The sequence below is a fragment of the Choristoneura fumiferana genome, chromosome 19 (genome assembly GCF_025370935.1).
Source record: "Choristoneura fumiferana chromosome 19, NRCan_CFum_1, whole genome shotgun sequence".
Taxonomy (NCBI): Eukaryota; Metazoa; Arthropoda; class Insecta; order Lepidoptera; family Tortricidae; genus Choristoneura; species Choristoneura fumiferana.
The window spans coordinates 12,265,707-12,287,236 of record NC_133490.1 but is presented as its reverse complement, the minus strand read 5'-3'; the positions used below and the strand labels follow the sequence as shown (position 1 = coordinate 12,287,236).

At 40.0% G+C, this 21,530-nt stretch overlaps 1 protein-coding gene and 1 pseudogene across 1 annotated transcript in view; one reads left to right on the top strand and one right to left on the bottom strand.

The window, feature by feature from the left end:
- Window positions 1–2,300: 2,300 nt before the first annotated feature.
- LOC141438636 (dual serine/threonine and tyrosine protein kinase-like) overlaps window positions 2,301–21,530 on the bottom strand; it is a 41,998-nt gene continuing 22,768 nt past the window's right edge. Inside the window, exons 16-19 of the mRNA XM_074102500.1 lie at window positions 20,514–20,692; window positions 19,496–19,644; window positions 18,418–18,580; window positions 2,301–8,354 (exon numbers count right to left, since the gene is read on the bottom strand). Of these exons, the coding sequence (XP_073958601.1) occupies window positions 8,128–8,354; window positions 18,418–18,580; window positions 19,496–19,644; window positions 20,514–20,692 (718 nt within the window). The 3' untranslated portion in view covers window positions 2,301–8,127. The remainder of the gene's footprint in view (window positions 8,355–18,417; window positions 18,581–19,495; window positions 19,645–20,513; window positions 20,693–21,530) is intronic.
- LOC141438583 (uncharacterized) lies at window positions 9,206–11,315 on the top strand (annotated as a pseudogene).

Sequence of the window (21,530 nt, the reverse complement as noted above, 5' to 3'; positions counted from 1 at the left end):
ACGGTTACACAATAGGCTTCTAAGTTTTTACAAATGCTTTTGACTGTTTATAACTAACACGTTTGATTATTAAGCTTCACTATTGAATAGAAATAACTACTTGGTGCTTGGCCAAAACAATGGTGGTGTTTACTCAGTGATCAATTCTAGCAAGGAATAATAGTAGGTATGTGAAAAATTAATATCTTGATTTACTTACACGGTTTAGATAAAATATGGGGTTTTTATCTAGACATTTTTTTTATGTTTCTTTATGATTATAATATACTTTTCGCATTTCAATAGATATTATAATCATCTTTCAATAGATCCCTCGTATGCGGGAAGTGAAAAAATTAGCATTTTAGTCTCATTTCACTAAAATAACATCAACCTTAGAGATAAAAATAAAAAAGATAAACCAACAAAAAGTCGGAAAACCCCCGACTTTGTCACTTCAAAGTACCATATTTCAAAAACGGCTAAACCGATTTTGATGAAATATGTCGAAGAACCATCGCTAGAAAACTTGATTTCAAACAATAAAACCGCATTCAAATCGGTCCACCCGTTTAAGAGCTACGGTGCCACAGACACTCTTTTTGTGTCGGGGTTTAAAAACGATAGCCTTCAATTTACCCTGAATCCGAGTTAACTTGAGTTAAGGCATAACGAAGCATATTGTCTGGACAACGAAAGGTTTTAAATGTCGTCAGACTAATAAAAATTTCCAAATATGTATTTTACTTCGGGCAGTTTATTTTTGTCCAGACATATGCTTGCCATTGTTAGCAAACCCTTAAAGGGCAAACTGTCTACAAACCGTCAAGTTTTTACTCCAAATGCCATTTGAAAGAGAGCGGAATATTTTAAATATGACAATGGCAAGCAATTTCAGACCCCCGCTACTACATTATAAGGTTTTTTGTTGAAGGGACTGCTGGAACATATTTAAATGCGCTTAAAGCAAAGGGTTGCAAGGATTAAAAAAACAGCCTGTCTGCTAAGGTTTTGTATGAATTTGTGTTTTGATGAGACAAATTAGGTTAAATTTGTCGAGCGAGTACCGCGGCTTACCTACATTAAAATCATCTCTTAGAATAAGAAGGCTTGGGCTGTAGTTCCCACGCGGGCCCACTTCGGATTGGGAACTTCACACACACCATAGAATTACTTCGCAGGTTTGTGCAGGTTTCCTCACGTTGTTTTCCTTCACTGTAAAGTTCGATGGTAAATTTTTTAATTTAGAGATTAAAAATGCAAAAGTTTGCGTGTGTGTGTGTGTATGTTTATAACTCCCTCGGGCTAAAACTGCTGGACGGATTCAGTTGAAATTTGGTATGTAGATAGCTGAACGTTGGGAATAATATTATAGGTAGGCTAGGCTACTATTTATCCCGATATTCCCACGGGAATGGGATAGTCTTAAAATTTCAACCGCTTTAGTCATTAAATTTAGCACGGTTGTTTTAATACGACATTGAAAACCACCACTTAATTTTTGGGATTTCCTATGGAAATTTGGCAAAATCCCGGAATTTCAACTGGGGTTCTAATGGATTACGCGTGCGAAGCCACGGGCAAAGTCTAAATCAAAATTCTTTTACTATTTTCTAATTTACTCCTCAAAAGCGGTCATCATTTTTATAATACACTAGCTTTTGCCAGCGGCTTCGCCCGCGTGGAATTCGGTTATCGCGCGTTTCTCCCTCGGGAACTGCATTTTTTCGTATGCAAAGTAGCCTATGTCACTCTCTCGCCCACAAACTATCTCTATGCCAAAAATCACGTCGATCCGTCGCTCCGTTTCGACGCGAAAGACGGACAAACATACATACAAACACACACACTTTCACATTTATAATATTAGTATGGATTTAATTTGATGACCGGATGGCCAAGTGGATAGAGAACATGACTACGAAGCTTGAGGTCTCGGGTTCGATTCCCGACCGGGGCAGATATTTGTATGAATTATACGAATGTTTGCTATAGGGTCTTAGATTTTTGGATATGTATTTAAGTCTGTATTTATCTAAGTATATAAGAAGTGTATAAGTATGTTTATCCGATGCCATACCCGTAGTACAAGCTTTGCTTAGTTTGGGGCTAGGGCAATTGGTGTGAAGGATGATGATATTCATTATATTATTAATTAATTACACATCCATCTTTGGGTCACAGACTTACAATATTCCAATTTTAAACTCAATCGGTTCAGTAGTTTTGGAGATCCAACAAGTCAGTCTGAACACAGAGCAATACAATCCCATTTGTACCCCTAGATACATAAATAACGCAAATAACATAAACACGAGACGTTTAAAAAAGCACTTTTATTCATGCAAAGTGTAAATAACACAACTCATCACAATAATGACAAATAACTAATCATACTTGGCATAGTTTTACACTAAACTTAGATAACGACTAAATTGTTTACTTTAGTTCATAGGGCGTAAAGAAAAAAACTAAAAATGTAGAAGAAGTAACAAAAAATCACAAGGAAAATGAAAAACCAGCGAGACGATGAATTTTAAGACACAAAAAAATACATTCTTTTTATATTTGACGTATCTAAGGAAATACACTGGTATAGTTACTGCCTTCGGAGTACAAAAGGTTTCTCTTCCTAAAAAAAAATACTAAAGATATTCATACCATTGTGTGACATTTCTGCATCATTACAGATATATTGAACAATCTTTTGCCATCGTATTTGTTCAATACATCTGTACAATGTACACGCCTAGAATAACTCAATAGTTTTTTTTAGATACCACCTTTTCCTTAAGAGGGCAGTAGGTATAATAATCGTAATGCAATCAGAGGTCTCTTTTACTGAAAAATAACTGACAAAATCATACAATGTGATCATATAAAATGAATACTTATTTCATTTTTAATATACAGTACGATTAATTAGAGTTAACACTTGACAGATGGGCGTGCCTTCAGTCAATTTTCAACTTTGACGTCATACAAATAAAGCCATTTTTAGTATACCGCTACCCACGTTTACAGATTAGGTATGTAAAAACTATTTTATTTGTATGACCTCAAAGTTGAAAATTGACTGAAGGCACGCCCATCTGTCAAGTGTTAACTCCAAGTAATCCGACTGTTAAAAGGATTTTTATTGATAGAATAGTATAAAAGGTGTAAATTAATATTAAATATATTTAACTAAAACAACTGTTATTATACATTACGGTAGGTATTTTAAAATAATCTTATCATACGTAACTAACATAACAACGGAACGAATGAGATTCATAAAGCTAAACAATTGAGACCCGCCATAGAACCATTTCATATTAAAAAGTCCTAATGGCTTCTTAGCAAGTACTGGGGGCCTACCATGATCTTTTCATAAACGATCCAAACGCAGAGCAGTTCAATTTAGGCACCTAAACTGAATCGTCGAAATTGGTACCACGACGTTTATTTCTCAGAACTGATTCTCAATGGTTTACAAGTGAATGAAAGACCGATATTGTCTCTGGTCCGAAACTGAAACGCTAACTCGCAAAGGGGATGCCGCTATATGCAAACCAAATATTGTAAACTAAAACCTCTTTATTTTGGAGAACCATAACTCTAGGTCATTCCGTGTTCTTAAGTAACAACCGTTGTGTTGATTACAAATAAAATGTTAACGCTGTCACTAATCCACGAGCCTCTTTTCTCACTGAAAAAATAATTTTATCAATGAGGAGTTAAGAAGCACAATGTCGTGAGTAGGTGCCTAAAAGTTATAAAACTTGAATAAAAGTTTAAAACTTCTTGGAATTTTTAAATATTCTAAGTAAAACACTTAAAATTCCAAAAGAATTGACAGAATGAGTAACTTATACTGAATCGCTAAATTTGACACTGAAGCGATTCAATTCCCACTCAAGTTAAGCGTCATGGTACGAAAACCGCTTGAAGTGAGTGAATGAAAATGTCTGTATCGCTGTCGCTGAACCGTGCCTGAACTGAATCGCAAAAGTAACGTCGTGATACGAAATAGCGATGCAGTTCAGTTTAGAGCCTAAACTGAATAGTATTAAGAGAGCGTGGTATTCCCCCTGTGATGTTACAAAAATTACTGTGACAAGGTATATAAAGGGTCTTATTAGAACGTCTGCTTCACATAATTTATTGTATAAATACTTTAATAAATACAATTTTTTGTTCGACAAAAATAAACTCTAAAATTTTCATTTTTCAACAATTTTATTTGAATAGTAGGCGGTTTATCCAAAGTTTAAAAAAATAACGGATTACTTCATTTAGAATAGTGTATCCGAGAATTTTTTAAGAACCGAAAAAAAAGTACATGCCAAACGATTTCATTCCAAATAAAGACTATATCTCAATGATATAATCACACATTTAAATACATAAAAGAACATTAGTTATCTGTATATAAGCGTATAAATATAATAGGAACACATTCGCACTTAGGAATAGACATACAAAATACTGTGACATTATGCGCACTTTTGCAGCTAAATTCTATATTTGCTTGACCACGCGTGACATGACGTTTGACGTTTGATTGACAATGGCGTGACAACGTCATGATAAAAGTGGAGTCATCACACTATGATCACTTTTACTAGGTATCAGACATTTCTATCACAAAATGTATTTTTTTTTCAAAAATGTAAAATTGTAACTAAATTGAAAAAGAGAAATTACATAAAATGATCGCAAACGTTATCGCATGGAAATAACGACTAACATTTTTGCTCATTATTTGTAAGTTTAATACAAAATCTTAACTATATACACTAAAGTTTACACCAGGTGCGATCGCTCGATTTCCAATACATTATACTGCGTTTAATAGATTGCTTGGAAACCAATTCACGCTCCACAATGTACCCGCATTCACTTATAAGGCCTAGTTGATTTTACCTTGTTTTGCAGTAATGCATTCTTCTGCCACATCTTGGGAAAGGGAATACAATGTATTTAGTTCCACCTCGTTCGACTACTATAGGCCTGGGCCAATCAACTTTTTTACCGACACTAACCTGTCCAAGACATTTTTCAAACAATTGCAGATTTTTGTAAGTAAACATATTTTTTCTGTAATTTAATAGATGGTGTACATGAATATATGCCATCCTACGTAAGTTCAACCTATTAAACCGTGAAATATCTTGTTGGAAGTACGATTTTATGGTAACGCCAAAGACAATTTTGGTAACGCAGGAGACGCCCAATGTGTCGGTAAAATAGTTGATTGGCCCGCCTACGAAAACTGCGTTTTTAAAACAGTTTTTGTAATGATAAAAACGTGCGTCAACTGCGCGTCTTTCAACGTGCAATACCATCTCCTGTAAATAAGTACTTCGAGCACGCAACTGAGAACATACTCGTATTTACAGCACACTGTGGTGTACGCGCACACATTGAAGACACTAAATAAAACAACTAATTCATAAGACAGTTTCGAAAGCTATATCATATTTTACAACACAATTGTGATTAAAAAAAAACAGTAGAAACTAAATCATTACAGATATATTTTTCAATTGTAATATCGATACCATTTCACTCTTCGACGTAGAACGTTTCCACAGTAAGCGTCACAATTATTACTCTTTTGTCAGACAGTGTACGGTTGTGTTGCTGTGAAGATGAGCTCTGATTGAGTTCGAAACGCGTCAGTGTAGTGTGGCGGTGGTGATGGATGGGTGTGTGATTTGTGTGTGTTCTTACAGTGTGGCGGTGCAGGAACTGCATGAACACGCATATTTTGCATAAACTTAGCTATCACAAGGTCGCGGGTGAGCAAAGAAATTCTTTTAGTTCCTCATAAAATCGTACTTTTAAGAAGTCTCCCACATTACCATGGCAACAAGTCACCTACACTAGAAAGTTGATTGACCGTTATAACTGAAACTGTGACTAAAAACGATAAACAAATTGCAAATGTAATTTAGTTTTTATAACCGTTAGCTATTGAGAAAATAATCGTCTTGAAAACCGCGGTAATTCAACAATGCGTGTCTCAGCTACAATACCAATAAGTGATTATTTATCAGTAAAACACATTCTATCGAGTTTTATTCTCGCACAGAGGAAAAAAAATTACAACTGACAAAAATACAAAACTGAATAATAAGATAATAAAAAATAAAACAACAAACTAATAAAATATACCTACACATCACCTTTGAAAAATAAGGCACCATCAAAAATATATATCACCGTAAAAAAAGAAAAATAGATTAATCAGTTTAGACCTCACGAGTTTGAGCTCGAATACGAATTAATCAATGCTCAATACCCGCCAAAAAGCCGTGGTGGCCTAGTGGTTTGACCTATCGCCTCTCAAACAGAGGGTCGTGGGTTCAAACCCCGGCTCGCACCTCTGAGTTTTTCCAAATTCATGTGCGGAATTACATTGGAAATTTACCACGAGCTTTGCGGTGAAGGAAAACATCGTGAGGAAACCTGCACAAACCTGCGAAGCAATTCAATGGTGCGTGTGAAGTTCCCAATCCGCACTGGGCCCGCGTGGGAACTATAGCCCAAGCCCTCTTGTTCTGAGAGGAGGCCTGTGCCCAGCAGTGGGACGTAAATAGGCTGGGATGATGATGATGAATGCTCAATACCTGTCATACTCGTATCTAGGCTATCATCATAGTAAAAGAGAACAAGTAGGTTCACTACGAACAAAAGTACATCGCGCAGCCGCACGCACACACTGATAATTTAAGGAGGATTAAGTCTTCTTTAGTCAAGGCTGCGCTGCCGTCGGTGTCGCACGTTACGATTTTAGCTCGCTCGTCTTGCGCTCGCTTCGCAAGATGATCGCCTTTTACGTTCGCGTACTCGTACTTACGTATTTTTTGTATTAGGTATAGTTGTAAATTAGTAGTATATAAGTGTAGTGTGATAGTTTCGTGCAGGGACACATAAAAAAATAATAGATACAAAATATAGTTATAGTATTATGTGTAGGAAACATGAGTAGTATGTACACAGTCGCCATTACGACTTCGGCGAATTCATAAATAACATTTTTAAATTTAGTATAATAATAATAATAGAGCGGCAAAGGATCTGGTTTCTCTAGACACAGATATAAGACAGTTTTAAGTTAACTTTCATGCTAAAATTATTTGCCGGTAGGTAATTAATTAATCTAAAATAGACATCGACAACCCTAAGCGTCCGGGCCGGAGTAGGCAGTTAAGTCTCCTAAAGGGTCGGAGTGTGCATAGTTGTTCTCTTTTACTATGCTATACTGACGACCTGGTTAAGATCGCGGGATCGCGGTGGATGCGAAAAGCACAAGACCGGTCTGAGTGGAGAGCCTTGTAGGAGGCCCATGTCCAGCAGTGGACGTCTTTCGGCTGACATGATGATGATGACTATGCTATGTTCATCCATATGGAACTTTGTATACGTGACGCAATAGTGCGTCTGATGGCTGTTACACGCCGTTATCTCAGAATATAGAATAAATCATAATTCGCTGTAGAATCAACGCGTACTGTCACATGGTGTCTAGATTAAAAAAAAACGCTCGTGGTAGGCCGTTCACCTCGATGTACTCGGGATCTCGGGCGCTGAAAGTTGCGTGACAAACGAAACATTAAGAATATAGATGTATTCTGGCATATTTTGAATTGGAGATGTAATGTTATTTGCTGAAAGAATGGTATATAAAACTTGATAAGTATGTAAATAAATAAATAATAAATGTACACTTTTTGAGCCCATATCGGCTACTAAAAGACACGTACAGTGTTTCCGGGTTGATTCTATTTTCTCAGACTGTAAAATGGTTTCTATAGCTGCGGTTGTTTACCCAATAAGGCGTTGGGACAAATAATATTCGTTTATTGTGACAACATAAGTGATTTAAGACCAATAACGTATAACAGTAGAAATGGCATTGTATAATTAGACACTTCTGATTTACCTAACACTGGATAAAACAAATTTATAATGGGTGCACATCCGTAATAAATTTTAACCATCATTAGTGAAAATACATTCCTAGTCAAAATCAAGTCACTATATAGCAGCTATACAACACTATAAAAACACTGCAGTTTAAGACACTATAAAAACATAGCTATTAATCACGTTACACCTTACCAGGTCAAGCTCAAACGCCTGAGCACTGATTAATAATCAATGCTCAATACCAGTCATATCCAAGCTGTCATCGTCTGTATCGAACCCGGTATAAGTGACGCAGCATTCTGCGTCATTGGCTGTCAGTGCGTGTTGCAATATGGCCTCTAGTTGGGGCTGTACGTCGCCTAATAAGGCCCGGTTGGCGGGCTCGGAGGCCCAGCAGGACTCCATTACGGCCCAGCACGCGTCTGTGAAGTGGGGAAGCCGCTCGGGGCGAAGCCCTGGGGATAAAATTGAGAGTAAATAATTGTAATAGGAAAATCCCTTCCCTTCAGGGATAAGTCCGCCTTTGTAGTTAGCTAGCACTTTCTTTTTTGTATAACATTTTTGTATTTCTTTTTTGTACAATAAAGGGTATAAACAAACAAACTAATAACCCTCCATCGGGCAGTGGGGTAAAAACAGGCTTCTTAACGACCTAGGTAGGTATATACTTCCCACTGCAGCACAGGTCTCCTCTCAGAATGAAAGGGTGCTCTTAAATGAGGAATGATGAGCACAATTCCTACTATTTGCAGAAATTCCTACGTATACGGGGTCCTCCATAAGCTACGTCACACATTTACTGTACAATGAACTAAAAGGATTTCTTTGCTCACCCGCGACCTTATAATAGCTAAGCTTATGCAAAATATGCGTGTTCATGCAGTTCCTCCACCTCCACACTGTAAGAACACACACAAATCACACAAACCCATCTATCACCACCACCACACTACACTGACGCGTTTCAAACTCAACCAGAGCTCTGTAATGTAATATTATACCCACTTGTATCTACATTTAATACTCTTTGTGTACTCTCTGTATGTTGGACTTATATCAACTCTATGATTCCATATATATCACCTATGATGCTAGATTTGAGGCATCCTTGTTGTATAACTGGCTAATCAAAATGTTTAAATTTCTTATTCTTTACTATACATTGTATTCTATCTGATGTACGTATGTCACTTCAATAAACAAAGTCAAATACAACATTCGTTATCAGCACGAAACTCTATATTTAACTGAGTATTACTTATAAAAACGATATATTCTTTATAAAAAGTGAATCTACTAGTTTTTCCAGTATGTGCGTTTATAAATTATGAAAATCTGTGAAAATTTTCAATAGTTCACGAAGATATTTTCATACTATTTTTATTGTGACATCGAACAGCTGTGCGTATAAATATGGCAAATAATTCGATTTCTGGCATAAAACCACTCATAAACAGAGACGGTTATTCCGTATGGAAATTCAAAATGCGTATGTACCTTATGCATGAAGAGTTATGGGAGACGATCATCGGATATTCTGCTGATAGTAAAATTCCTACTGAGGTAAAATCACGTAACGATCAGAAGGCGTTATCGAAAATATGTCTCACTTTAGATGGTATGGCAATAACTCATGTAAGGTCATGCAAAACAGCCAAGGAAGCTTGGGATGCTCTTTCGTCCGCTTACGAGGACAAAGGATTAGGGCGACGTATAAGCCTCGAACGGAAACTGTACAGGTACTGTCTTGATGATTTTGATTCCAATATAGAGATGTACATAAATGCTGTCATGTCAACTGTGCAAGATTTAGCCGACATTGGCAAAATTATGGAAGATGCTTCAATAGCTGCGATTCTTCTTGGAGGTTTAAGTCCTCAATATGCACCTTTAGTAATGGCTTTGGAAAATTCCAATATAGACATTACAGTGGATTTAATTAAGACCAAATTATTGAATGAATTGAATAAACCAGCTATAGATAACCCAGGTACTGCTCTTCGTATACGAATGACCCAGAACAAACCTTCTACATCCAAACCGAAGAAACCTATTGTGTGTTACGACTGCATGGAGCCAGGACATAAGCGTCCAGATTGTCCCCATAAAAAGGACAAGAAGAAGAGACCCGTAAATCACAAAAATTCTCTATGTGCACTGAATGTCAATGACGGATTAGAGCGTGATAAATGGTTTATTGATTCTGGAGCTTCAGCACACATGACGTCACGAGCGGATTGGATGAATAATGTGAGAACTTCGTCTATTGGGACTGTAACCTGTAATGTATGAGGTAGTTTTAGATTATTTTGTTATTTTATTTGTGAGGTAGTTTGTTTCTTTCTCTTTGAAATAAACGCAATAGTGGACGGACGTGTTTTTATACTGCTCCTCAATACCAGGACCCTACTCCAGATCAGGATATTTTTCATTGGCGACGAAAAGGACTTTCAGCACGCGTGTAATTGCCGACGTTAATAGTGTGTGGAGTTGTGGTTATTTTGTGAACTTAAATAAAGATATCCACTTAATACGACGAATAGTGAGTCATGTCGGTAGGAAAAGTTGGACCATTCGATATGAATAAGGATTGTTGGGACTTATATATCGAACGTTGGAACAATATTTTATCGCTAACGATGTGAAGGAAGCAGTGAAAGTGGCCACTTTAATCACAGTGATCGGTGCGGATGCGTACGAGTTGATGGTTAACTTATGTACACCGGCGCGGCCTTCTACAAAAAATTCGATGAATTGGTAAAAATTATGAAGTCACATTTACAACCAAAACCGAGCGTTTTAGCAGAACGTTATAAATTCAGACAGCGAAGACAAGCAACGAATGAAAGTATAGCTGAATATGTGGCCGGGTTGAAGAAGATGTCCATGACTTGCAATTTTGTAGAACAAAGACTATCCGAAAATTTAAGAGATCAGTTGGTATGCGGTTTAACGAAAGATAGTATTAGACAGCGATTATTCGCCGAAGATGATGTGTCGTTTGAAAAAGCTTGTAAGTTAGCTATGACGATGGAGGCAGCGGAAGCCGATGCAGCGGTGGTGGAGAACCAGGTAGCCAGACAAACTGGAAATATGACGGTGTATCAGATGTCATCAGATGCGAATCGACGGGCTAGTGGCTCGAGAGCCTGGGAAGAAAGAAAAGGCATAGATGGAAGGCGCGAGTCACGCCAAACAGCGGGCGATAAAACCGGGCGCGGCGGGAGCGCGCGCGGTGCGCGACCAGCGCCGACCGCGGCCGGCACGAGCGGCGGCGGGCGCCAGCAGCGCGCGCCGGCCGGCTGCGCGGCGTGCGGCGGCCAGCACGACACGAGCACGTGCAAGTTCAGAATGTACACGTGTCGGGTCTGCAATCGGGACGGGCACCTAAAGAGGATGTGCCCGCGGTTGCGTAATGAACAGCTGTTCGCAGTGTACGAGGACACCACGGCGGAACAGGTGGCGTATGACGAGACCGAAGAGAGTGACGAGGTATTTACTTATAATTATTCCATAGATATAAAAACTATAAGAAATACCCCCCGTTCTTAGTGACAATAAATATTAATAATGTTAACTGGTGTATGGAAATAGACACCGGTAGTTCCATTTCGTGCATTAGTTACGATGGTTATGTAAGATATTTTTCGCAATTTAAAATAACACCTAGTAACTTAACAATACGTTACTATACAGGAGAGATTGTTGAACCGGTAGGTAAATTAGTATGCACTGTGTGTTATAAAAATAAAAAGAAAGAATTGGAATTGTACATTATTAGAGGCGGTAAAACAAATTTGTTAGGCCGACAGTGGCTGGTAGAACTAGACATTCCAATACCGACTGTAATTCCCTGTAATAAAATAGGAAGTACTGACGATGTGTTCAATGAAAATGATTTTAGTTCCAGATTTAAAGACGTTTTCGAAGACGGGCTGGGGCGGTTCACAGGCGGTAAGGTCGGGTTCCGCCTGCGCGCGGACGCGCGGCCGGTGTTCCTACGCGCGCGCCCGCTGGCGTACGCGCTGCGCGAGCCGGTGGAGCGCGCGCTGGACCAGCTGGTGCGCGACCAAGTGCTGGAACCGGTGTCCACCTCCGACTGGGCCACTCCCATTGTGCCCGTTATGAAGAAAGATGGTACCATCCGGGTATGTGGCGATTTCAAACTCACCTTAAATAAGTCTCTTGAGGTGGACCGTTTCCCTTTACCCAGGGTAGAAGATTTGCTCACTAAGCTACATGGAGGACAAAAATTTACTAAGTTAGACCTATCTCAGGCCTACGCACAATTCGAGCTAGATGACTCAAAAAAATATGCTGTCATTAACACTCATAAAGGATTGTTTAGGTATAACCGACTTATTTACGGTTTAGCGTCTAGCCCGGGTATATTCCAACGTAAATTGGAGCAGTTGTTTGTCGATATGCCGCGAGTGGGGGTGTTTCTTGATGACGTTATCATTACGGGGCGCAACGACCAAGAACATATTGACACACTGACACGAGTTTTTGAAAGATTACAGCAGTACGGGCTAAAGGTAAAAAAACAAAAATGTACATTTTTCGCAAAATCGGTTACGTATTTGGGCTTTGTAATTAGCCAAGAAGGAGTACACACCTGCCCAGAAAAAGTGGAAGCGATGGAAAAAGTTCCTGTACCCACGAATGTATCGGAATTAAGGTCATTTTTAGGTCTAGTGATGTACTATGCTAAGTTTATTCCCAACATCAGTACGTTGCTTTCACCACTATATAACTTACTTAGGAAAGAAACCAAGTTTGTTTGGGATGAAGCGTGCAATTATGCTTTTAAAAAAGTAAAAAAAATGTTAGTGTCAAGTGAAATTCTCGCCCATTATTCGCTTGAACAACCGCTTATTCTGACTACAGATGCTAGTAGTGTAGGTTTAGGCGCAGTTATATCACATTTGGTGCCGATAGAGGGCGCTAGCGGCGCGGTGGGGGAAAGGGAACGACGGTGGCCTACGCGTCGCGCTCGCTTAATAACGCAGAGCGCGGGTATTCTCAAATTGAGCGCGAAGCATTAGCAATTATATTTGGCATACGAAAATTTCACCAGTATCTGTTTGGCCGAAAATTTATCCTTCGAACCGACCACAAGCCACTGGTGACGATTTTCGGAGATAAGACCGGTATTCCCGTGATGGCAGCCAGCAGGATGCAACGCTGGGCTGTCCTATTATCAGGTTATAACTATGATATCCAATACGTTCGCAGTGATAGGAACGCGGCGGATGCGTTATCCCGCTTGCCGCTAGAAAAGAAAGTGACGGAAGTAAAAGAGGTTACATATATTAATTTCCTTCAAAATTTTTTACCCATCACAAGAGAGACCATCAGAGAGCATACCTTCAAGGACGAAGTGTTACAAAAAATAGTGCTATTTTTACAGTCAGGTTGGCCAGTCGGGCAAATAGAGGACGTTTTGAAACCTTATTTCTCCCGTAAACATGAACTGTATCTGGATAAGCGGTGTGTAGTATGGGGGTATAGATTAGTAATACCAAAGGCATTGCAGCAGCTAGTGTTGAAAGAGCTGCATACGGGACACGTTGGCATAGTAAAGATGAAAAGTATTGCTCGCAGTTACGTTTGGTGGCCGGGGATAGACGCCGACATAGAAGCCACCAGCCGGGGCTGCGCGGCGTGCGCGGCGGAGGGACCTGCGCCGCCGCGCGCGCCGCCGCAACCGTGGCCTTATGTGTTGGAGCCCTGGTCACGTTTGCACATTGATTTTTTGGGTCCTTTACAAGGGCGAACATTTCTTATTTTAATAGACTCCACCACTAAATGGTTAGAGGCGTTTGCAATGAAAAGAACCACAGCTTCAGCTGTAATCACAGTACTGAAAGAAACATTTGCACGATTTGGGCTCCCACAAGAAGTAGTATCCGATAACGGCCCACCATTTTCGAGTGCCGAGTATAAAACTTTATGGTTAGTAATGGTATCAAGGTGACATTCTCAGCAATTTATCACCCTGCGTCAAACGGGGCAGCGGAGACGGGAGTCAAGCTGTGTAAGCGGGCGATCAAAAAAGCCTTAAAGGACGGGCACGATGTTGACACAGCATTACAGTCGTATTTAATGGCTTATAGGAATGTGGAGCACAGTACGACGGGGGCGTCACCCGCCATGCTCTTGCAGCGCAGAAACTTACGAACTAGGCTGGACTTGTTGAAAGGCTCACAGGAAGTAGGCAGTAACGTGCGTGAGGCACAGCGACGTCAGGTCCAGAATGCGGGCGGTACTAGTAGACGATTTCGTATTGGGGAGACGGTTTGGGCACGTGGATATGGAGGAGGAGAGAAGTGGCTTAGCGGCCAAATCGATCAGAATATAGGTTCACGTAATTATATTATTACGTCACAGGAGGGTCCACCAATAAAGAGACATGTAGACCAAATCAAAAGTAGGTGGATTACTGGGTTTGAGTTGCCTTCTCCGGATGGTCCAACATCGGAAATAGCAACGGAGGTTGACCCAGTCGGGCCGCCGGAGCGCACGTGCATTGAGAGTGGAGAGGGCGCGCGGCGGGCGGGCGCGCCGGAGCACCGGCCGAGTCCAGGAGTTGGTCCACTCTCTGAAAATCAGCTCCTTAGGCACGGGACGAGGCAGGCAGTGACGGGACCCTCATTAAGACCTCGCCCTGTCAACCCCCCTAGCCGGTATGGTTTTGAATAATGTTACGTAGCTTTTAGTTATATGTAAGATTCGCATTTAAGTCAGAGGGTGTAATGTATGAGGTAGTTTTAGATTATTTTGTTATTTTATTTGTGAGGTAGTTTGTTTCTTTCTCTTTGAAATAAACGCAATAGTGGACGGACGTGTTTTTATACTGCTCCTCAATACCAGGACCCTACTCCAGATCAGGATATTTTTATTTTATTTTTTATTTATTGCAAAAATGGAGATGTACTGCCCAGTAAAGGCATTGGAGATATTTCTATCACCACTTGCGGTCAGAATACTAATATAAAAGAAGATTACTGATGTAGTTCATGTACCGAACTTGAATTCTAATCTTATTTCAGTAAAGAAGGCAGTAGATAAAGGTTTTAGTAGTTTTTGATAGAACTGGTTGTAATTTTTATGATTCTGATGCTTTTTCTTGTACAGGTGATGTAATTTTACATGGGTTCTATATGTGGTGGACTGTATTCTTTAGACTGTACGGTCAACCCAACGACTCTATTATCTGCTTTTGAGACTAACTCTGATGTTCTAGCTTCAAGCTCTGGCATAGACGACTAGGTCATTTATGTCGCATCGGAATGGATCAACTGAGGAAGGGACACGCAGTGGGCGTGGACTACTCAGAAGTCGATAAGGAACCATGTATCCCCTGCATTGAAGGTAAGCAGAATAGGAAACCATTTAAGAAAGTTTCACATAAAAGATCAACTTCTGTTCTGGAACTTATTCATTCAGATATTTGTGGACCCTTGCCTGAAACTTCATTTCAAGGCAATAAGTATATTTTTATTTTTTATAGATGATTTTTCTCGTATGACTTTGTATTCTTTATTCCTTCAAAAGCGAAGTAAAGAACAAGTTTCGTATTTTCCAGTCCACAGTAGAGCGGGAAACAGGAGCAAAGATTAAGATATTGAAGAGCGACAATGGAAAAGAATATGTTAATGCTGAATTTTCGAGATATTTAACAAATGAGGAATTCAACACCAACAACAGTTCCCTACAGTCCTCAGCAAAAATTCTATTGCAGAAAGAACAAATCGCTCAATTTTGGAGAAAGTAAGATCAATGCTTTCTGATAGTTCCCTTTCTCCAGTTTATTGGCAAGATGCTGCACAGATGGCTGTATATCTTAAATAGGTCTCCTCACCGTGCTCTCAATGGGAAGACGGCGTACGAGAAATGGTATGATAAAATACCAAATCTTCTCATCTGCGTGTTTTTGGATGCAGAGCATTCCCCATGTCCCTGAATGTAATCGGAAGAAACTGGACAATGAAAGCATCCGAGCATATTTTCGTTGGATATTCAGAAGATCCAAGAAGTTATTATTTCAGAGATATTAGATATCCCAGAAGACTTGTGAAAGCAGAGATGTTACTTTCTTTGAATGTGATTTTCAAGATTTGAAAGTAAAGACAACTTGTAAGTCTGATAATGATTTAACTGAACAGCAGTTGTACCTCTATTGCTTAGTTCGCAAGTAACTCGTCAAATAGTTCAGATAGTCGAACACCTGTCACAAGCGCTGTCATCGAAAATGAAAAGATTCAACCTGATATTTTAGATATTATATCAGAAGATGTTCAGTCTGATATTAATGTCGTGGAACAGTGGCATAACCTGTTACTCCAAATGTGTCAGTTCAACCTGTTATTGCATCTTCATCAGAAGAAACTGAATCTAATACTGATTTTGTTAGACCAAGGTACAATTTGAGACCAGAAAACCTAATTCTGCTGCCAATTGTGTATGCATGCAAACTTCATCCCCTCAGCTGATGGATGAACCTACAACTTATACACAGGCTGTGAACGCGAAGATAGTGTGAATGGTATCAAGCTATGCAAGATGAATATCAGTCACTGCTTGAGAAACAAACTTGGGTTCTCGTTGATAGACAGATAAGAAAGTCATCCTTGCAAATGGATCTACAAGCTGAAGAAAATGCGCATGGTGACGTAATTAAATATAAAGCCAGACTTGTCGCGAAAGGATTTAATCAAGTTTATGGTATTGACTACTTGGAAACTTTCTCTCCAGTCGTCCGAAATTCTTCTTTTACGCATGTTGTTCGNTCCAGTCGTCCGAAATTCTTCTTTACGCCATGTTGTTCGCATTGGCTGCGGAAGAGGGAATGAAAATTGCACCATTTAGACGTTGATACGGCATTTTTAACGGAATTTTGGAGGAAGAAGTGTATATGAGTCAGCCGAAGGATTTATAAACCTGGTCAAGAAGATAAAGTATGTTTACTGAAACGATCGCTTTATGGCCTCAAACAGGCTTCACGAGCATGGTATAAAAAGTTGACCGAAATTTTACAATGCATAGGTTTTTAACCAAACTCCTTCGGAAGCATGTATTTATACAAAGTTTGGTAACGAGTTAATAATACTCGCTTTCCATGTCGATGACATTGTCATTTTGTACAAAGAAAATAAAACGCTAAATACTGTCATATCTGACTTGCGGAATTATTTTAGTTTGAAAGTGATTGGCAAACTTAGTTATTACTTAGGTTTAAATATACATTACAAACCTAATGAGATTAAAATATCTCAAGAAAGTTACATTCGTGATTTGCTACAAAAGTTTCACATGATGGACTGTAAGAGCGTGCCTACGCCGTTGGAAACTAAAAAGTTTCTGCCGAGTGAGAAGAATGTAAGTGAATTTCATTATCCTATCCGTATCAGCAATTGATAGGCTCACTCAATTTTCTGGCCGTTAATACTCGTCCAGACATTGCTTTTGCTACATCATATTTAAGTCAATTCAATACTAAATATGATAAAAGTCATTGGAAGGCGGCAAAACGTGTATTACAATATTTGAAAGGCACTATGGATTTGGGCATTACTTACAGGAAAGACGGTGGATGTCTAATTGGCTACGCGGATGCAGATTGGGCCAATTGTCCTATGGATCGTCGTTCATACACCGGATTCTATTTTTCTATGGCCGGGGGAGCCATTTCATGGGAAAGTAAGAAGCAAACCACCATTGCCCTGTCGTCCAGCGAAGCGGAATATATGAGTTTGTCCAGTGCGGGTAGAGAGGCTGAATTTCTGAGGCGATTGATGTGTGAACTTACTGGTATGTCAACTGTTATTACTATTTATAATGATTCACAGTCTGCCCAGAAGTTGGCATTGAATCCGGTTCACCACAACAGAACCAAGCATATAGACACCAAGATTTCATTATATACGAGATTTATTATCGAACAATATTGTTAATGTCGTATATATCAATACTTTGGAGATGTGGGCTGATGTACTAACTAAGCCATTGGCTCGTATCAAGCATCAGAATTGTATAAAAGGAATAGGTTTATGTTTATAATCTTGTTTTGATTACGGGGGAGTATGTTGTATAACTGGCTAATCAAAATGTTTAAATTTCTTATTCTTTTACTATACATTGTATTCTATCTGATGTACGTATGTCACTTCAATAAACAAAGTCAAATACAACATCCTAATAAACGTCATCCAAGTAACTACTTGTTCCAATTAATTCCCACATCATAGCTCATCTTCAGAGCAACACAACCGTACACTATGCTACCAGATGTTAGTGTTGTGTCAGGCGGCTTGTGACACATAAAAATAATTGCAATACGTGTGAGAGGAGGCGGGACTGGGGGTGCTAAAATGGTCAAAATTGGTGTGACGTACTTTATAGATGGCCCCAAAATAAAAAAATCCAAGACCAAAATCCCATTATTTAAATGCCTAAAACCTAAAACATCATTGCTTATTATTTTATTTTTTATTTATTTGTAAGGCTGCTCACCTCTTTTAACCTTGCTCCAGAGCTGTTCCTTGTTCTGGAACGTTTCGAACGCGCCCGGCAGCTTGATGTTCCCCGCACACAGGTACCAGAACAGTATGCCGAATGCGTACACATCCACCGCCGCGTCGTACTCGCCGGCTAACAACTCTGGCGCCATGTGGACCTGGTGACATTGTGTAATAAGGCGTCAAGGTTAAAGCTTTATTCAGAGACCGCGGAAATACTTCATGGCTGGAAAAGGGGACTTTTCCACGGTAGTTGTTGCTAATTAATCTTTTAGCTAGGGGACTTATCACATATGAAGGGTCCACGGAAAGAACATGTCTAGTACCTAAGCAACTTTTTCAGTTATAGCGGTTTGAAAGTTAGTCACTACGAACAATTAATATGGTTACCATTTATTTAAAAGGTAAAAAAATATTTATTGTTTTAAGATTATTTAATTCAATGGTAATTCATAGTACTTTGCAAGCTCTACATTTTGAGATTAAAATCTAAATTTCAAAAAAAGGTGACTAGACTGTTCTTTCCGTGGACCCTTCATATGATGCTTTGTTTGCCTTACAGTCCGGCTAAATCATACATTTTGCTCGATTAGAACACGTTTACAATTCACTTGCAAGACCTTTCCATGGTTTCTTCAATTCAAACAGGGTGCAGACGAATGACAAGTGTGTTGAAGTAGTTACTGACGTGAAATTTAAGATCCTGATAGTAGTGTCACGCAGACCCCACTTTCAGAAAACTTGCACGTTTGTTGCCTCAATTGAAAGGTATATCAGAAGCATTGGTAAAGTCCGGCTTAAATCTGCAAGAAAAATCGTACAAGTTGCATTACATTGCGTGGCCGTTAAACCAATAAGTCTGTAGTGGTCAATCAAGGACTGCAATGTAATGTAATTACACGATTTTATTGCAGTGGCCCATTTCACGAAGCTACAAGTTGCAATTTACAAGCGGTAGTCTCTTTTCAATGCATACTGTTAAACAAAGACTACCGCTTCTAAATTATAACTGTTAGCTTCGTGGAATAAGGCACTGGGGAAGAAATACAAGGTTGAGTTAATATGAGACTTACTGGAGTGCCAACGACGGATCCAGACATTAAAGCTTCAGCCGCGCAAAATCCGAGGTCGGAAAGCGCTGCGCGGTTGTTGGTGTCCAGCAACACATTCTTCATCTTGATATCTCGATGGACGAGACCCAGGGAATGGAGGTAGCGGATTCCTGAATAGCACAAAAAAATTAAAGTGTTTATTCCAATACTTATTTACAAAGAACGTTACAACTAAGGATCCTGTGACTGGAGGGATTCGGTTCCCTCCCACAATATTAGTGGTAACCCGCATCCGATAATCATATTACATGGTATTAAAATAAGCATTCATATTTGACTTATTGCAATCCTTCTAATTCGGACCGGGAGACGAGCTGTCGGTAGGCCTCCAACAAGATGGAGCGACGACCTGGTTAAGATCGCGGGATCGCGGTGGATGCGGAAAGCATAAAACCGGTCTGAGTCCATGGGGGAGGCCTATGTCCAGCAGTTGACTAGACGTCCTTCAGCTGACATGATGATGAATCCCTGTAATGAATTTCCGTGATGTCCCTAAGGATCGAGACCTACAGATATAAGACCCTTTACGTTGACATAAAACATGACGCAGTAGTACCCACAATTTGGAGGTTTATTGGAAGCATTGATGAAAAGTATGAAGTTGGGATGCGTAAAGAGATGCAGTTGTGAACCGGGGTTGTTGAGCCACTTGCCAATGTTGGTAATTTGGCCGTATAATGCTATTCTGCTACTTTTTATCCCGATATTCCCACGGGATAGGGATAAAATCTTAAAATTTCAACCGCTGAGTTTATGAGTCATGAAATTTAGCACAGTTGTTCTTAACACAACCTCAATGAATTCCCAGGGGAATTTGTAAAATCCCGAAATGTCAATTGTACCAGATCGAATAGTTTATGCGTGCGAAGCCGCGGGTAAACTGTAGTCTAATATAATAATATGATGATGAAAGCATGCCACCGCTGTCTCCCCAATCCGGAGGTACATGGGAAGGAAAGGTAAAGAGTACAAAGCATACCTTCGACGATGTCAATGGCGACCCGCATCCGGTCCGGGTACGAGAGTCCGGCGCGCACGGCGGCGTGCAGGTCGCGCGCGCGGCGCTCCGACACGAGCAGCACGCCGGGCGCGCCGCCCGCGCGACGCTGCACCACCGACCCGTGCACCGCAACGATGCGAGGGTGCGGCGGGATGCTCCTGCAGGACAAAGGACACTTACAACTTGTTCACTCATTGGTATATTTTATCATCATCATCATCAGCCGGAAGACTATTGTGAAAGACTGTTTGTTTCTAAATAAATTAAAAAAAAAAAAAAAGACGTCCACTGCTGAACAAAGGCCTCCCTTAGAACGCCACAATGAACGACAACTCGCCACTTGCATCCACCGGTTTCCCGCAACTCTCACGATATCGTCAGTCCACCTGGTGGGAGGCCTGCCAACGCTTCGTCTTCCGGTTTGTGGTTGCCACTCGAGGACTTTTCTCCCCCAACGGTTACCTGTTCTTCGAGCGACTTGCATATTTTTCCAGCTGTGTCGGTGACTTTAGTTCTTCGACGAATTTCCGTATTCCGGATTCTATCGCGCAAAGAAACTCCAAGCATAGCTCTCTCCAAAGATCGTTGCGTGACTTTGAGCCTCTCTATAAGGCCAACAGTTAAGGACCACGTCTCAGCGCCATAAGTCATCACTGGCAACACACACTGGTCGAAGAAGAGGTAAAATTCTCCATTTCTTCCGTGGATGTAAGAGGCGACAAAGGATATAGGTTAAGGTATACCGTAGGCGACAGACGAGCAACCTGTCACTATTATACCGTTTTTGTCAAACTTAAGCCTAAAATTGCTAAAAGTGTGTGTGTGTGTGTGTGTGTGTGTGTGTGAGTGTGTGTGGTGTGTGTGTGTGTGTGTGTGTGCGTTCGCGTGCGCGTGTGTGTGTGTGTGATATCTGTAATGCCGTCCCCGCTTGTTTTGTCCGAATAAACTGAGACTGAAATGGTATCACATTCTCTGACTCTGACATTCTGAGACTAA